At 32.0% G+C, this 20,730-nt stretch overlaps 1 protein-coding gene across 4 annotated transcripts in view; it reads left to right on the top strand.

Annotated features, from left to right (window-relative positions):
• The window catches only part of LOC143044798 (atrial natriuretic peptide-converting enzyme-like), a 110,963-nt gene that overhangs the window by 48,920 nt on the left and 41,313 nt on the right, over positions 1-20,730 (top strand). For 2 of the 4 annotated variants that reach the window (XM_076216963.1, XM_076216962.1), the window contains exon 2: positions 17,049-17,289. In XM_076216963.1, the coding sequence (XP_076073078.1) occupies positions 17,049-17,289 (241 nt within the window). Of the gene's footprint in view, positions 1-3,805; positions 4,340-16,934; positions 17,290-20,730 lie in introns of those variants that run through there. The other 2 variants (XM_076216961.1, XM_076216960.1) reach the window with 2 other exon arrangements.

The following is a 20,730-nucleotide window of genomic DNA, read 5'->3' as shown; positions in this document are numbered from 1 at the left end:
ATATTGATAGTTTAACGAGCTCTTTTTCGAGATATTTGAGTTTTAAAAAATGCCGGGAAAATGCTGACTCATATATTTGCATTGGTATTGATTGGGTCTCAAATGTAAAGAAAAAAATCTAACACTGACTAAATTTTGGTAAATGACCTTTTACGAGCTATTGAAGTCTTACATAAAAAGAAAAAAGGGTTTTATGGGGCAAAATATTTTATTCTGTATCGTATGTAAAAACCCGATGAGTCAGAACATCTGAAACAAATTCCGAAACCTCACCTAAGTACAACCCAAAAAATAAACAGCTTGCCGTTTCATTATATAAAAAGTACAATCTCAAAAATACTGAACTCAGAGGAAAGTCCATAATCACATGGCAAAATAAAATGACAAAACACATCAAAAACGAATGGAAAAGAACTGTCATATTCCTGACTTTGTAAAAGACAATATTACAACCATTTTAAAATGAAATATTGTCTCGTCATTGGTTGAGTACGAATATTTATTGTTGATTGAAAGCTTTTAACCAATCACAGCAATTGGTATATAGCTTTATTCTCATAAAGCCAATATATTATATATACATCAGTACAGAGATAACAACAATAACTATTTACAATATATATAAAACAAGGAGAGAGGTTACAGAAGTCACTAGCCAGGAGGACAAACACAGTATTAATATTTTTGTATTAATAAGCAAAATTTCTTCAGGACTGGTTTTCGTGTACTCGACATTAGTTCCGAAAATTTAAATGTATTATGTCGTTATACAAAATAGGAGGATAAATACTCTGTACGTTTTTGATAGAAAAAAGTACATTCCAATATATAGTGATATTCTTCACCAATTTGTCGATTTTTTCATAGATGGCACACACGGTTTTCTCTCAGTACATTTTGCCACCTTCCTGTTTCAATCGACAATTTGTTATTTGTCGTTCGAAATCGACAAAGAACAACGATATCTTTAAAGTTCAAAATATTAAAATATTCCTCAAATTCCCAGTTTTTCTTAAATTTTTTGTAGTTAATAGCTTTTGACGAATTTTGAATTAGCGAATTCCAATTCTGAAGAAACTGGTCTAACAGTAAACTTTATAACAGTTTTTAACCAATCTTTATCTATAAAATTTTGTGTTTCCCATATATATGAGAAACCACAATCTTGAAATATTTTTTTGACAAATAGAATCAATTTAGTCTGCATGTTAAAATGAACATTCATATGGCGATAAAGTTGATACAATATACAGAAAAACTTAGCTTGTTTGCCGGATATCAAATTTGCCCAAAATAATACTGCTCAAACTTTTATACATGTATCTATGTCAACCGGATGGAGACCTAGTTCCCCGTAAACCATATAGTTTGGTGTTGAGGATTTCAGATTTAAAAGTAATTTACAAAATTTTAAATGTATCATTTCTAATACCTCATTACTACTAAAACCCCATACTTCAGACCCATACAACAAAATGGGCTTGACAATTTTGTCAAAAAGATCTAGCTGACATTTTATGGAAAGCTGATACATGGTACAATGTATACACTTTTGAAAATGTTACCCATAACGTTGTATTCCTGAAATAGCAAATTGAACCTAAATACAGTTAAGAGTTAGAATCTTAATGGCATGCACTTCTGACGAGAAGTTGGTTGTTCAATGTGTTCTATTGCATAATATTACTGCATACAAGTGTTCAAATGACATGTAATTTTGTAATGTTCATGTGAAGCTATATTGCAATCTGAACTAATTGGTGTAAATATGGGAATACCTACACGATCTCACAATGAAGTACGCAGTTGCAAAATTATCTTTTTCGTCTCTGTTTTTCCAAAAACATTTAAAACAAACACCAGCTGAAAATTCCGTAACAGATTTAAATAGAAACGTACGTGCATACAGACTTGTACTCGCACATTGTTGAGACAATGACAATGAGACAATTATTAACCAATTTGAAATTATAAATGAAGTGGATATAAGCAATCTGTTATTAAATTAATTCTCTTTTAGCTAACAAATTATATGTACTTAAAGCAGGTTTTGGCTTCACACATAGTGAACTAACACTTGTCGTAAGCGACAACCAAATGTTGTAATCGACCTATGAATCATAATGATTGTTTGTGTCTCTAAGATGCGTTCGTATTGATTTATATATCTACAATAATTATCTTCATCTTTTTAAAATTCAAAGCAATACAGGAAAACACCAATAATAACAAAAGACAACACAATTTTCTATGGTTTTACTTAAGATTTTGAATTATCAACTTCTTCTCCAATTTAAGAAAAGGGAAACCACGTCTAGGTAGAGCAAACTGTATCCCTGCCTGTTTAAAGTCAGCGGGACGAGTATGTTTGTAAACACGAGATGTGATACTTATATATACCTTTGGAAAATTCAATGTAAAATCTATTGAGCCACGGCGACTTATTTGAAAGACAATTACTAGCTTTTAAATAACATTAATAAAAAAAAAAAGACTGGAATCTGCAGGTGGAGTCACACTTCGGTACTGCTATGATTTAACAAACTTTACTAAAATTGTCAGTTTATAAATTTTGAAATTATTAAGAAACTAAGGTTTCAACTCTCTCAGGAAAAGATGGCTTAAGATGATTTTGGCTATTTATTTTAGGATTTCAAATGTTTGGCTTTGAGCGTTCCTAATGAAGATAAATCCACAAAAGCGCTTCGGACGCAAGAAATTATTAAAGGTGTTGTTTTCAATATTTTTCAAATACACATCTTTATATTTGTGGTCAAAATTTAAAGGTCTGACGTACAAAGTTTTATTGGGTAATGTATGATATTTTGAAGAGGTTTTTTTCGTAATGAAATATTACTTCAAAGTTGCCGTGCAATCCGAAATAAAAAATGCAAATTATATGCATGTATCTCCATGTGGGGAGGAAACGAACATCGACATCAAGAAAAGAAAATTAACGATAGGAAAGTGGCTCCGTTTATCATAAATTTTGGCGTGGTTATTTCCCCTTTATTAGCATCAATGTGTAACAAAAAGGATATCGGAAACTACATTTTTATTAATGTATGATAACCCAATTTCTGAACTTCGATCCTGCATTCATATTTTTTAATGAACAACTTGGCCGCGATAAAGGTGATAGACCAATCTTAATTAGTTATTTGCGAATTCATTTATCATTTTTCTAAAGATATAACGTGAAAATAAACAAAAATGTATAGGTCGTTTGACTTTGTTTGTTTATAAGATGTTAACTTTATTGCAAAATTAGTTTGTTTGTTAATCTAAAGGGCTATTCTTTCTTTCTTTTGTAACATTTCATTCGTTTTAGAGCATTTAGCACATTTCTTGTTTGGTTATATTTGTTTATTTTAACACATTTGAATATTTGTGTTATTTTGACAAGTTGTTGACTCTGATAGTTCATGACAAGATCAGAAAATAGAATATATTTGTTTGCGTGTTTTATTCAAAGACCTTAAATTGTTATTAATAATTTCAGAATTATTGATGTTGTATATTTAGAATCTTATTGTGATAATGAAAAACAAATCTTCTGAAATGTACATGTTCATCGTCATATTTATGTAATATACACTGTCGTCATTCGGATATTAACACGTTTGCGATATCAACATCTTAAATGAATATAAAGGAGGTAGAATGTATGTCACTCCACAAATATTTACAAAACGTTAATTAGCTGATTTACGGTATCAGATATTGTTTATACTAAATTACTATCGCAAAGTTCTTCATACTTTATTCATTAAGACGATAGCGCAAACACTATACGGATACAGCTTTGGACATTATATTTAGACAATTGCTACTTTTTGCTGCTGTACAGAGACAGTGGACATTATATTTAGACAATTGCTTCTTGTTGCTGCCGTACAGATACATATTGGACATTATATTTAGACAATTGCTACTTTTTGGTGCTGTACAGATACATTGGACATTATATTCAGACAATTGCTACTTTTTGATGCTGTACAGAGACATTGGACATTATATTTAGACAATTGCTACTTTTTGCTGCTGTACAGAGACATTGGACATTATATTTAGACAATTGCTACTTATTGCTGCTGTACAGAGACAGTGAACATTATATGTAGACAATTGCTGTTTGTTGCTGCCGTACAGAGACATTGAACAATATATTTAGACAATTGCTGCTTTTTGCTGCTCTACAGAGACATGATGTTGTTTTGTAAAACTAATTCCTACGGATAATGGACATTAAGCAAGCAACAATCAATCAGTTAATCTTATGGATACGTTACAGCCTGCGAGGATTCGTTCAATATCTAGAGAAGTCTTGGTCGTAAATGTAAGTTTTCGTTGATTTCTTTTCTATTTACTTACACCTTCAAAATTCAAAACCCATTTACAAAATTTCTTCAATCTTGTTCGTTGAACATTTATAAGCTCGTATTTAAACGGATATATTTTTTTTATCTAATAATCTTTAAAGATTTTCATTTTGTGCATCTACATTAATGTAATTAACAAGAAAATACAATGTATATAAAATTTATAAATAAGAAAACTTGACCCTACCAGGTTAAAGGCTTCAAACGAACATAAATGGCCGTACCGTGACCTACAATTATTATAGTTGTTTACTTTCATGCCATTTCATCTCTGATGGAGAGTTGTCTCATTAGCAATCAAACAACATCTTCTTATTCTCATATCAATTATGGATTAATTTGCTGTTGGCCTGTTGAGTCCATATTTTTTTTCATACAGAAAACGTAGATTGGACCAGTTAAACAGCCCGAAAAACCTCTGACAGGTGGTTTATAGACTTTTTCAAACACGGGACAGTTTTTCGAAGTACTATTGCCTTTTGAATATTACTTCCATGATGTAATACAGTAACTGCATTGTACATGTATGAAGATAAAAAAAAGAAGTAATAAAATAGTAGTCAGTTGAACTTGATATGTTGTTTTCTAAAGAACTATTTTATCCTCCAAAACGTTTTATATATACATGTATTTCACCTTCCCGAACTTTTATCTTAAAGTAACCATTTATAGGTTACAATAATTATAATTGAGTAAAAGAGGGACGAAAGATACCAAAGGGACAGTCAAACTCATAAATCTAAAACAAACTGACAACGCCATGGCTAAAAATGAAAAAGACAAACAAACAACAGCACACATGACACAACATAGAAAACTAAAGAACATTGGCATTATAGGCTTAATATTTTTATGAATTTGTTATTAATAATTAAGAGTCAGCTGTACGATGTTTTTCATTACAAGACACTTCGAACACTTTATTTTATACCAAAGGCAAAATAACATGTTCCAGATAGGCAATCAAGATGAGTAAACTGCGTTTAGAAAAACACCAGGAATCTATAGTCTTAAACAAAAAAAACTGTCTGATTAGATTTTGTTATAATTCTAGTAAGATTTTCCCGTTTTATTGTAAGATTTATTGATTTAATGTACAAATAATTTGTTCATGTCGTGTAAACATAATTTATACCAGTACTGTTTTGAGTTATCCCGCTTTGATCAACAACATGTTTTCTCAATCAAAAGGAGAAAATAGAAAACTGCACATAATTTAAAAATAAACGCCGCCAACAAATAACTTAACATACGTTGTATCAATATGTGTACAAACTATTTCATTGTATATGGTATACAAATAAGAGTGTCAATAAGAGGCACATACTAAAGCTAAAAATTGACGTCAGACGATAAGGAGGTGTCAATTAACGAACCCATTCTGATGCAATTCATTATTCATTTAACGAAAGTGTAAAAAGTAAGATTTTTCACAGGTCTGTCAATTTTGTTTTTGTGATTACTGGTGAAATTTAACTCGAGCTTTTAAAATTTTCGGCTTTAAGAGAATTGTTTGAAGATTATGCTATTACAAACACTGAAAATTGATTTTAGTCAGGAATATCTTCACTAGTTGTAATACTACTAGAACACACCCGAGAAATCGCGCTCATACAGCTTGTGAACTGGTGTAGGATGATTTTATGTAAAAGATATTATGTATGAAGAATTTCATAAAAGGTACCAAAAGCCCTCTCCCCTTTTCCAAAGTCCGATATTTGTTTCCTTTCTGTTAAATTGAATTCATTTTCGTGTTTCTGGCCTCAGACCACAATTATTCTTCTCCTTTGCTACAATAAAAATGTGCACCGTTTCAAACATGTAATAAATGTAACTGCTTATATATAGACCATTATTAGTCAAACAAAATATGCTTCTAGGACAACCCATCAGTGCTTTTTCTTTTAAGAGCCTTATTAACATGCCATTGGTAGGATATGAATCATGTATAAATGACTAAGACCGACTAAGGCTAATTTGAGGGGTGGTCGGAGGGGTCATGATCCCAAAATCCCGGGCTTATAACTATGAAATCCTGAGATGCAGAAATTAAAGAAATTCATATTCCGAAATCGAAAAATATATTCCCTGATCCCGTAAGGGTCAATCCCCAAATCCCGAGCTTAAAAACACCCGATCCCGACGCCCCGAAAAAGGTCCTGCCTCCCTCTAATCTCTACTTTACTTTCATTTTTGCCAAATCACTATTTTCCCTTTCAACAATATTTTGTTTTTCCCCATTTATGGGCATTATGTTTTCTAGTCTGTGCATCCGTGCGTTCGGTCGCCCGTCCGTCCGTCTGTCCCGCTTCAGGTTAAAGGTTTTGGTCGAGATGGTTTTAGATAATTTAAAAGTTGAGCATGTTTTACTTATTTTAATATATATATGCAAGTGGTATGACCCCTTAAATAGTAAACATTTCAAAGAAAACAGTAGACAGAATCAGGGACTTTCTATACTAACATAGAAAGTCCCTGACAGAATACAGAGAGTCTCTATATATTAAAGGAGTATAATCGTAGTTTACATGTAGATAAACGCGAAAAATAATTGTCCTCTCTACGGAGGTATAATAGTTGTGGTTCTTGCGATTCAAACACCATGATATATACGAAACGCGAAAAATAATTGTCCTCTCTAAGGAGGTAGAATAGTTGTGATTGATTTAAACACCATGATATGGAGAACGCTAAATAGCTTATTTATTTTTCATTTTTGTTATCTATCATACGATTGGTTGTACTTGTGTCACATGTTTTACTTATTTTAATATATATGCAACTGGTATGACCCCTTAAATAGTAAACATTTTTCAAAAAAAACAGTAGACAGAATACAGAGAGTACCTATATATTAAAGTAGTATAATCGTGGTTTACATGTAGCTAAAAGCGAAGTTGTGATTCTTGCGATCTAAACCCATTATATGGAGAACGCTCTGATTGGCTTATTTATTTTTCATTTTTGTTATCTATCATACGATTGGTTGTATTTGTGCATGTTTCAAACCGGAAATCATATCTATGACTTAAAGCCAGTCTGATGACGGAATCATATCCGGACTCCTTTTTTGTCGTTTTTCTCCCAAAATAACTCAATCTGAATAATCATAAGAATGGATGAAAAATGCGACTATGCATGTTACCTATAGGACACAGAGGCATGATGATTGATTTATTGTGGAAGGAAGAGAAGCGACACACAAAATGAGGTCTTCTCGTTTAATAGTATAGATACATGTCATAACTTAGTATTTTTCGTCATTTGGAATATAGGGTTTAATAGAATGAAATTCAAAACAGTGTGGCTGTGGTCATTGATTGACACATTAAATTCATCCATTGACTGGGACAATTTAGGTGAACGTTTGTATGTAACGATCACTGCTCACTATGTACTTTTTAAAGACACATAAACTATGGGGTCACCAAAGGTTCTCAACACCTTAATAAAGTAATTCGAAAAATTAATCAGAAATAACACGATGTTTTGATTTATATCAATTATATAAATCAAAACATAAAGGTTATTCCTGATTAATTTTTCGAATTATTTTATAATTAAAGGCGTTAAGAAACCTTTGGTGACCCCACAGTTTAAATGTCTATCGTAGGTACGTCGTTAACAGTGGTCGTTACAGACAAACGTTCACGTAAATTGTCCCAGTCAATGGATGAATTTAATGAGTCAATCAATGGCCACAGCCACACTGTTTTGAATTTCATTCTAATAGCTCTTAAATATTAATGTTTAATTCATTCACATCTTTTAAAGAAATGCAGTTGGGACCGATCGGGACTGTGTCATTTAAATTAAATGTTTATTCTAACATGACGTCCTTCAAACGCTTTGAGTACACACCCGTGGTAAAATATGAATATATTGCCAGTGCTGTTCCGATTGTACTCCCACGTCATATGCTTTTTTATGAATGAGATACCCGACGTCATAGAACAATGACGTTAGAATGTAAGCATTTTACGGGAAAATACACGCTTGTGAAGCCGAAAATCATCACAAGGAAACATACACAAATGATGCTAAAATGTGGCAAAAGCCCTTTATTGTACATCATATAAGACATATAAATAAATGATCATTCAAATTCATCCAAAACTGTCTAAATACATTATTTTAAATAGTTTAAGCATGTCACTAATGCAGTTTGCTCCGTTCTTTTACGCTAGTTTATTAGTGCGTTTATTTATGGGAACGGCAAATATTTGCCTACACCTAGAGCGCTTCGATCCAAAAGAATTGCCGTATGTGTCCTATCAGAATCGAAATAATTCATGGGGGCTTGAATATATCTAGATTTTACCACGGGTTGTCCCTTTATGCCGATATTTTACCCCTCGCTATCGCTCAGGGGTAAAATATTTGTCATAAAGGGCCAACCCGTGGTAAAATCACGATATATTCAAGCCCCCATGAATTATTTCTTAATTATACACCCTTCATCGATAGGACGTATTATGGTAAACATATCGTAGACCGTCTGTTTGTCAACTGTTACATGTCGTGCGCCTAATTGTGACGCATTAGGATTGACGAAAGCTGAAGGAGAAGCAACAACAAAGTTTATTCTCTACAAAGCTTTGATTAAACAATAACCGTATCCATATCAATGTAACAAAATAGAGAGAATATGTAGTAATTGTTGTGTTTGCGATTTCAATTGACGATTTAGATATATCTATGTATAACTGCAGATTAATCTTTTAAATTAGTCGGGGAATTCGTCACTACAAATAACTCAAACGTTTGGTCTGGAGGTATAATTGTACACGTAGAAAACTAATTAGAAATAAGATGCCACATCGTATATTTTACGATGATGCTATTTATTGAGATCTAACATTAAGAAACGATCCTTTTATTACTTGTTCCTTTGAATGAATCCTTCCTTAAAGGTTATCAATTATCTTAGTATCAAGGTCTTTGAATGATGTCTTTATCGTGGTACTAACCTTTTATTTACATTGATTTTTTTTTATAATAAAATAAATAACCAAGAATGAATTGCTATCTATCATCATTCATTAAAACATGTATGGTCTTGCAAGTACATCCTACCATATTTATTTGTTTTTCTATCGCCCTAGCTTAGGCTTTTTTAAGACAAAGTCTTGTCAGGTTTCTTTCCAAATGTCGTTCCAGCTTCATCCACCAATAAAAACTGACAGCCACGAAACAGTGCTGAAAATGTAGTTAAACATCAATCTACCAATCTATCAATCAATCTAAGTTGCTTATCATTTCATCACCTACTTTAAATTCATTGGAGATTGACAGATTTATATCTTAATCTTCAGTTGGATAGCATGATGCATGTGTAAGTTGATGCTGGATCATGAACTTGCCTACGGTAACTTCTGGTAGTTTGAGATCTTTTTGTGCTTTTTGGTATTTGTATGTTTTAATTTTTTTCAGTGTTTGTAACAAACACGTTTTTTGTTATGGTTGTCTCACTCGCAATTACAGCCATGTGTTTTTTTTTATACAGTACAATTACATTTTATTTGAAATGAAGTAATGATGGGGGCATTGCTGGCCTGTCGGATTTCTAGATTATCGTTGATCATCTCAACAAGATAGCTTTTCTCGCTTGAGCCGGGACGGCGAAAGCGAGAAAAGCAATCGAGTTGAGATGAGCAATAATAATCTGTTTATCGCTATTTTACCTATGACGACGTTGTCAATTTCATGTCAATTTTATTTGCAACGCCACGTGCCTTCTTAGTTTCTAGCGATAATTTTCCATCTCAAGCGAGTAGCATGAAATGAAAAATTATCACACAAAAACAGAACAAAGGAAAAATGCAAAAAATAGCGATAATGACATTTACCTGTTTCTTCTGTGCGAAATAAAAAGCAAATGTCATTGTCTAATTAAGTTGTTTAGAAATATCTACAGTTAAACTACAAATTAAATTTAGTAATAACCCTCCCCCCCCCCCCCCCCCCCCAAAAAAAAAAAAAAAAAAAAAAACCTAAAACAACCAACATTGTTTTCAGTTGGTATTTAATTCTGCATTTTGTTTAATCACTTACTGTAAATAAATCACTTAAAATACAAATAACAAATTGAATATAACATTTCCTTTTTGTAATATTTCCCACGTTCCCTGAAGGAAAATATTGAATCGTTCGTTGTATTCATATATACAGTAGCAAAGACTTTTCTTTTTGATTATTTCACTAAAAGCCAATAATCTAATGGATTTCTAATTAATTAAAAAGCAATTTTTGTACAAATCCTTTACAAATTTCTTTCAAGCAGAACACTAGTTGCTAATTCAAACCTCCGAGGTTGTATATGGTAAATTCGATAGTTATGAAAATCAATAAATTATATGTTTTACGTACTTTAAAATCTGTTCTTCAGACAATACAACTTTGTTATTAGCCTTGAAGAGTCAATTGACGATCATTAAATAGTAATTTCTCTTTCAAAAACTAATATTTGCTAATAACTAGTAAGATCCTAAGAGTGTATTTCTAGTGTTTATACAATTAGATTACTGTCAATCACAATGGCCACTATACTAATAAAAATTCATTAAATACAATTATTTCTGACGATAATATATAAATATTACGATTTTAGTTTTAGCCTTTTATCGAACAAGAATCTGAATCGATTATCGGATATTTTAGAGAGTACAGTCATATATATACGAATCATAAAATTGAGAATGGAAATAAGGAATATGTCAAAGAGACAACAACCCGACCAAAGAGCAAACAACAGCCGAAGGCCATCAATGGGTCTTCAATGCAGAGAGAAAATTCAATGCAGCGAGAAAATCCCACAGCCGAAAGGTGGCCTTCAGTTGGCCCCTAAAAGATGTGTACTTCATGTAGTTCAGTGAAAATGGACATCATACTTAACTCCAAAATATGTAAATGAACTAAAATTCAAAAACATACAAGACTAACGAAGGTCAGACGCTCTTGACTTTGGACATGCGAATAAGTTGACTAATACATGTCTATGTATAAGACAAACTAAATGATACTAATCTTTTATGAATGACAGTTGGTACAAAAAGTTCAGATTTGCAATTTAAAGCGTGACGGACCATTCGTCTTGGTTCAGTAGTAAAGGGGAGTGATTTTATTTTTGCCATATTTTTTTTTTTTAGAAATTCTGTTCAAAATAAAACCTGTTCTCGATAATCAACAGGAACAACAATTGTTTGTTTTCAACACTCAATTTTGTATAATTCTTTCCTCTTATTTTCAATGGAAACAGTCTCTTAGATCCTGGAACAATTTGATAGTGTTGTTCTTCTCGTCAAGAGTTAAAATTTAAGGTCATATAATCTTTTCAAAAACATACCCCTCCCGCAAATAAAAAACCAACATATTCAATATAAAAAAAACATCAACAAATTAAACATATATTTAAAAAGAAACAGAATGATGAAAGTTAATTATCTAAACTAGAAATGTGTATTGCAACTCTATAACTAAACTTATACTATCAGGAACATTGAAGGAACTATTTGGTATGCATTTATGTCTATACAATGGTAGGAACATTTCCCCTAAAAGTTACATAACAAATTGTTTTTTTTAGAATTGACATGTACAGTATCAACTTCCGAAGCAAGGTTGTCGGCTCTCCGGACATTCCCGAAGTCCTGCGTTTAATTGCCGAGTTTATGAGCTTCGGTCCTTGCTTGGAAGTTGGTACAGTATGACAGCATCATAGTATCTTTGATGCATTAACGGTATCATTACGCCATCCGTTGGAAGTTATGCAGATATCTGTCACCGTAAAAGAACCAATTTTTAATACAAGCTTACTAATAAAATTTTGTTAAATTTATTAGTATTTATCAAAAATAAGGATACAAGAATATTCAATAGAATAGGGACATACAACACCGCGTTGAAATGAAAACACAAATATTGGTCCAGCTGACTCCACACAGCAAAAAGATTGATCTATACAAGACCATATGAATGGGAGAAGAATTGGGGAATGTGTCAGAGACGTTGAACAATGATAAAACACCACAACGAAGCCCTGGGCCATCAATGGATCTTCAACGCAGCGAGAAGCTCTCTTACAAAGAGGCGGGCTTTTGCTGACCTATAAACCAAAAGGTTTACTTAGCTCTGCGAAATGGACGCCATTTTGAACAAATGAACCAAAATTAAAAAATATATACATTCACAAGGCTGACAGAGACTAGAAGTTCCTGACTTGGGACAAACACAAACATGCAGTGGAGTAAAAACTGTTTCTTTTAGATCTTAAACCGCGCTTTTACCGCTACATTAGACCTAAGGACTAATGTGTATTGCAACTCTATAACTAAACTTATACTATCAGGAACATTGAAGGAACTATTTGGTATGCATTTATGTCTATACAATGGTAGGAACATTTCCCCTAAAAGTTACATAACAATTTTTTTTTTTTTTAAGAATTGACATGTACAGTATGACAGCATCATAGTATCTTTGATGCATCAACGGTATCATTACGCAATCCGTTGGAAGTTATGCAGATATCTGTCACCGTAAAAGAACCAATTTTTAATACAAGCTTACGAATAAAATTTTGTTAAATTTATTAGTATTTATCAAAAATAAGGATACAAGAATATTCAATAGAATAGGGACATACAACACCGCGTTGAAATGAAAACACAAATATTGGTCCAGCTGACTCCACACAGCAAAAAGATTGATTGAACATTATTTACCCGAAATAAAAAATCACGCTGTTTTATTTTAGGATCATTGCAACATCCTTATTCATATGGTCATATAGATACAGTAGTAAATCTATACAAGACCATATGAATGGGAGAAGAACTGGGGAATGTGTCAGAGACGTTGAACAATCATGATAAAACACCACAACGAAGCCCTGGGCCATCAATGGATCTTCAACGCAGCGAGAAGCTCTCTTACAAAGAGGCGGGCTTCAGCTGACCTATAAACCAAAAGGTTTACTAGCTCTGCGAAATGGACGCCATTTTAAACAAATGAACCAAAATTAAAAAATATATACATTCACAAGGCTGACAGAGACTAGAAGTTCCTGACTTGGGACAAACACAAACATGCAGTGGAGTAAAAGCTGTTTCTTTTAGATATTAAACCGCGCTTTTACCGCTACATTAGACCTAAGGACTGATTTAAACACGATCTGTTCGGCGAAATATAGAATAAAATAGAATTTTCCAAATGAATATAATTACATTACATACTTGAAACATTGTAATATGTTTTTCTTGTGATTGGCTTAGAACAATCTCGCATCATTCTCAAATTTACCTTCATTTTAAATTGAAATGAACCATTCATTGTGTCACGAGATTCCACAATAAAATGCGCAGGTAAATAAAAGAAAAACTTGATATATCGTGTTTTCATGATCCTATTTAAAAATGTACTTATAAGTATTTTAAAATGGTTCTTTTAGTAATTCTTTAGGGTTGTAAAAACGTTTATAATGCGCACATGTTTTTATAGTACTTTGGAAAACTCGTTTACATACCAATAAATTTACAAAAAGAAGCATTCAATTCTTAAATAAACACATTCTTAAAATCGACATGCATGTATTATAACGGTTTACAGCATAATATTAAATACGAACTTACGAATGTTACCATTAAATTGAATTTGATCTGTAAAAAATATCTGAGATACTGTACAGATATATTTTTGCAATGAAAGAATATATATATATATATATATATATATATATATATATATATATATATATTCATTTGTTTGCTTTTAAGCAACGTCAGCTTTTTATGGTGATTAATAACTTTGTATCTAATATTCAGTAACAGAAGAAAAAAACAGACTCTTCAGGCGATTGAATAGTGACTTAAGACGATAAATTGTCCTTCATTAGTCTATATTGATGTTGTTTATAAAGCAGAAACAAGTTGATTTATTGAATAATTAATAAAAAAAAGGCTGACTTTTGACTTTCTGCAGCCGTTTCAAATCATAAAACTAAATGTCGTATAGATTTCAACCTTTATTGACCGCAAACATCGATCAGATAACTAGGATTCCGTATTAGTTACACATGTAGAAGAATCTGCACGTCTTCAAGTAAATTACTTGAAAGGAGTTTTACTGTATATTATTCGAGTTACTGCATAGATCGGAGAGGGTGGGTTGCTATTTATAATACAATGAATGAACGATAAACGATATGAATGTATACGGTTGCCGATATGAATGTACGGTAAACGATATGAATGTACAGTGATATGAATTTACGCTAGACGATATGAATGTACGGTGGACGATTTAAATGTACGGTAAACGATATGAATGTACAGTAGACGATATGAATGTACGGTAGACGATATGATTGTAAACAGTAACCGGTACAAATGCACGTTGCCCATATGAATAAACGGTTGCCGATCTGAATGTATGGTTGCAGATGTAAATGAACGGTAGACGAAATGAATGTATACGGTTGTCGATATGAATGCACGGTAGGAGATATGAATGTATACGGTTGCCGATATATATACACGGTAGACGATATGAATGTATGGTTGCCGATATGAATGTATACGGTTACCGATATGAATGTATACGGTTACCGATATGAATGTATACGGTTACCGATATGAACATGATATTAGATTGTTTTATGCTCATTTATATAGGGAATCTATTTCATATAACTGTGACCAATATTACACAATACCAATACAATTAACTTTTCATTAATTGTCAGTTTTCATCAAAGCTATAAGTTTTCATCAGCACTATCAATATAATACTGGTTAAATACTTTTTAATTAGTTGTTTGAGCTGTGCCAAAACTTGAACCCTCTTGTTTTACATTTTTGTTTACATTTTTCGATTCCTTTGCCATATACGTTTTTTTTCTCAAATAATGAAGTCAAATTTAATGACGACGAAGTTTTGAAGATGAACTGAAATTAGGTTGTCATATTTGTCAACAAATAAGATTGATGGCCTTCCAAATTTATGTATCTATTGAACGGTTATTTTACATCTTTTATTAAGAAAATGCTAATTTTGTGATTTATTGTAATGCTAGATGCAGATAAGATTTTTGACTATTCAAGAATAAAAAGGTGTTTAAATAGAGTAGATAAACTAATGAATAATTAAAACTTTATGCAGTGAAATTGTTTGACTAGTTATGATAAAAAAAAGTGTGTCATTTTGATTTTATTTTTAAATTTTGTAAATCAAATCGATGTATATTTCAATGTGCGTGAAATTGACATTTGACAAAAGCAGTTGCGATTTCTTTGTGAAGAAGTGTTATTAACTGATAGAAAATATTTACTGTACACCTTTGACACGATATAAAAGCTTCAAAAACAATTTTAAAATGTTAAAATGTATTAAGTGCAAATGCATTTAGCGGGCATCTGATCGTAATTTTCGTCAAGTTCATGTAGTAAGCTTTTGAAATGAATGTGTGAAGGGCTGTGAGGGATTTGGATGAAAAGGGTGGAGGGGGGTCAAACTAAAAAAATGTATAATGAATTATTAAGTAAATTATACTTCAAAATCAATAATAATGTTAGTTAGTGAAATTGTATTTCTATACAGAAAAACGCAAAAATAAACGTTCACTAATTTTTATGTCAAAGAGGGCGGACGGAAGGACAGCTTTGCCTTGAGATTTTTTGATACTCAATGACTATGTAGTTCGACTCCAGTTGTTTTATTGACCATTGTTATTGAAATCTAAAAATTGTAATAATTGTACTCGTCTGTACCTTACAAAAATAGATTGCAATTATTTCCTATAAGTCTTAGTGATAAGAACGGAGTAAAAATAATAAGTCAATTTCAAATTCCAATAACCACAACTTATAAAATAAGACCCAATATCTGTATAGTTATGTATATTCCAATATCATCACATGTTAAAATTTCTGGTCGTAGAGCGGAACCGCACTGCAAGACCCGACACCTTGATTGTATTCCCATGTGACTTTCGTGTTTTATCGGTGACAACTAGATTGTCCCGAATGAATAGGATAACAGACAAACGTCTTGGATCCGTCGTTTCAATTTTAAGACTAATTTCTTCTTTTATTGATGTTTATTGTAATCAGGAAAATAAGTGATAACATTTAATTATATTATTAGAAATAGAGATTCAAAGAAATTTTATTAACACGAACTTGTAATGATAAATGTATAAATTGCATAGAAATACATAGTGTGAACTTAGGAAATGATTTTCCGATGAATTGTGAACAGTTGGAAACCTGTTTGTAAACCAATGGACATAAAGACTGATTTGGCCAATCGAGTTTGAACATAAAGTTCCCATGAATTTACAATAAGAGGAGGGAATATGAATGACAACATTACAAGAAAAGACTTTCACCCCAATATATTTGGTATTAGTTCTAGGAAAATAGCTTTAGTAAATTTTGATTTATTTAGCTGTAATGGGAATCTGTTTTTCAATATAATGAGGATACAGTTAATTATGGTCGGAATATAAATACTTTATTTACCGAATGAATCGATGTTGGTTTAAAAGAGTATTCCTTCTGGAGTTGCAATATGAGTGGACGACTAATGAAAAAAATCCCACTGAAGATTTTAAACAATCCGAATCGTTATTATAAAACCAATGATGATCATAATACTGTTCTTCTTCAGGCTTGCTTTGATAATCCGATCTTTCAAGAGGATGGAAATAAGTTTCAAAATGACGATCATGTGATAGCAAACGACAAGTATCCCGGAAATGACTACAGTTACGCTTCAGGACCAGGACGACCAACCGAAGTGCACTTCCGGAAGACAAATCAAAGACACAAATACATGCGTATAATTGCAACTGTAGTGATAGCCATTATTCTTATTGCCTTGATCATAGCTCTTTTAGTAGTTTTTGCAGGTTAGTGATTTTAATTTATTACAATAAGTAGTACTAGAAGAGGCTTAATAACCCTTTAATTTACTATTTTTATAATTTTGTTATATCATATGGTTATTTTAGAGGCACTAGCTGTCAAATTCATGTACACCAATTGGCACAATTTCTCATATTTCATCTAAACAATGTAAATCATTTATCATAACTATAAAAGCAAAGTCTAAAATAAACAATTTACAGGGCATTGACTCGATGATATGTAGCTTCGTTTCGTGTGTATTTTTGTCTAGACGCCATCTAATTCACTATTGAGTTGACCTACGAAGACCCCAGATGGTCATATAAGCGATATAAATTACAAAACACAAAATAAAGATATAAATAGATAGCGAACTCGTGCAAATTGATTTTTCTAGGTTGGTTTAATTTCATATTATTAAGTGACATATATGTTAATCATCATTTTTTCCTGTATAAGAAAGATTTGTTTGTGCATAAAATTTGTCAATCAAATGATTTACTTTGTTTCACTTTCAATGTTGACATTATTTTACTTATTAAGATTACTGAACATGCACAATTCATGCGTTATTTATCTCTAGCTAAGGGGTTAAATTGAAGTTAACACGAATAAGGATTCAATGAGATCGTATTATGCACTTGCTATTGAATAATTCATTATAAATATTTCTTAGCTTATTTTGACAAAATTGAACCATACTGGCTGCTAAAGGCGAATTATTATTTCACTATTTCACTTTGATTAGATTATGATTGAACAAAGAAACACATCATATTTTTGATTTATTCTATGTTTCTCGTGTGTAGCGAGTGACCCTTTAAGACCCTTCTAGTTCAATCCTGACGTCATATATTGCAGATCCTTTCTAGTATTGTATTCATATTAACAGTTTCTCGCCCTGAATATACATGTCACAATTTACATTTGTCGATTGTCAGGCAACAGTTAATCAATCAATCAATCAATCAATCGCTGTAATAATTATAGTAGTTTTATTATTACCCCAACATATTCCGAAACGACGAACATTCAATGAAAGTTTTTTTAAAAGTATTACGGAATGAAAACGTAAATTGGACACTGGTAAATGCTTCGAATAAGGATTCAATGAGATCGTATTATGCACTTGCTAGTGAATAATTCATTATAAATATTTCTTAGCTTATTTTGACAAAATTGAACCATACTGGCTGCTAAAGGCGAATTATTATTTCACTATTTCACTTTGATTAGATTATGATTGAACAAAGAAACACATCATATTTTTGATTTATTTTATGTTTCTCGTGTGTAGCTAGTGACCCTTTATGAGAGCAGAATTATTTTCAGTTGATCTTAATAACAACCATACTGTTAATGAAGTGTGATGTGCGCAAACGATCCGATAGAAAATAACGGACCGTTGATTAAAAATATAATAATACATCATCTATGTATATACAAAGTTAAAACTCATTAGTTGATGTTGGTTCTCCTGGTATGGTTGGTGCTCCTATGATGGGATGCTTTGAAGGCCTCAAGTGATGGTGAGAGCACAACCGATTCTGACAGAGTGTTCCAAACGGTAACTGTTCTTGGGAAAAATGAGTGTTGATAGATGAAATTCTGCAGTAGTATGGCACGAATTTCAAACTGTGACTGTTTCTAGTTGGGTCAATATCTTTAACTGTTTTACATAGGCGGTAATGGTAACGTTTTTTCTTGTAGCTCAGTCTGGATATGTATGATAGCTCGTTTCGAAGCTGTGACATTTTCACATATTTTTATTGTGGTTAAATTTTCGGGGTACGAAGTGAGATTACTTTTTCCGTAAATAAGCATACCCCGAACATCCTTTCGTGATGCGGCTCCTTGTGGTAAAATATCCCCTTTTTAACACAATAAGTTCTTCGAAAATTTAATACTTTGAACACATCTAATAGCTCCATAGTTTTTACAAATTTATTCTATGTGCCTCTACTTTCCTAATCACCACAATTGTCAGTCATTTGGAAAAAATAGAAACATGTCCAATATCACTACACAGATATTTTTTCTTTACACGTGACTTTTGAGTTCCTCATTTCGAGGCGCATTAGGGATGTTGTCCCAGTTCTTATTACAGTATCCGGTATTGGAATGTAGAGTACTGGTATAGGTATTAGTTGGTGGACTACCTTGTACATGAGGATGACATCTGCCATTGTTCTTCTTTGTTCCAATGTATTCCAGTTTTGAACAATTGATGTTACACTGATTGGCTTCTCTGGATGGTATGGTTGGTTTGTTATAAATCTTGCAGCGTTCGCTGTACCTGTTCTAACCGTTTAATCTGAGTTTTCTGTTGTGGATTCCTAATACGACAAGTGTTGTGTATCTGTTTGTTTTTGCTGATGATCTAATAGTTTTCTGTTTTGTGAACGTTACTATTTCATTTGATGTTTATATAGTGTTTTGTTAACTGGTGTGGTTTTTTTTTTTCGTTTTTCATATGTATTCTTTGGTTGTCTTTCAATCTTGTGGATTTTGATTCCCCTCTTACAGTATAATACTTCTATTTTTAGTCAATCCTTTAAGTTGGGTCCTCTGATGTTACCGCACACCATCCCTTATACATAAAACGGTTCTTATTCAGATACAATGTAAGTGTGTCTAGTTCAAGTTTAAGGGTAATTTACACTATAAAGGTAAACATTCGCAGGTCTTCAGCATTTTGTTAAATTCTGAAATCCCAAATGGTTTCGCCATTTAGAAAAATCATAAAGCAGTTATTTTCTCTGTCATTTTTTATATTCATAAATCTTAAATGTAAAAAAAATTCTTTACGATAAAAATGATTTACTTCTGTATATGTATAGTTAAAGCTAAGTAATCAATTAATCTTTTCTACTCTACATCTTAAGTATTGTCAACCCGAACCTCATTTCCATATTCATTCAGTAAAATTATAGAACATGTTTATTATATGAAAAATCACTTAGTAAAGTGATAAACATTGTACACAAGTTGTCCCTTAAGAAATTGTATGGTTTTCATCTGATATGTTGATAAAGTCTTTACGATATTGGATTTGTCTCACAATGACACAAGAATTTCAAGTATGATTATAGTTGAATCCCGAAGCATCTCGTATCTCTCAAAGTTTATCTTAACCTGACTAGATTGTAAGGGTTATATTTCGGCACTCAATTCCTTCTAAATTTTATGAATTGGTCTAGAACCTCAAGGTTAACATTTGGAACATAAAAGTTATCACCATGCTCTTCTTCCGACCGGTAGTACAACCTTTGTCAAAATGTGGCGAACATTTGACTGTATGTTATCCCTCAATTGGCAGCTTGGGCCGGTTACATTGACGATGTTAAATCCGACGCCTTTTGAATAGATAATGCGACGCTCTATGTGGTCATTTTTTTTTAATTTCCTGTTTACATACTTTGATTTTTGGAAAAACTTAGGAT

This window comes from Mytilus galloprovincialis, chromosome 9, assembly GCF_965363235.1.
Source record: "Mytilus galloprovincialis chromosome 9, xbMytGall1.hap1.1, whole genome shotgun sequence".
Taxonomy (NCBI): Eukaryota; Metazoa; Mollusca; class Bivalvia; order Mytilida; family Mytilidae; genus Mytilus; species Mytilus galloprovincialis.
Note: the sequence above shows the minus strand (reverse complement) of the source record. Positions and strands in the feature narration are given on the sequence as shown.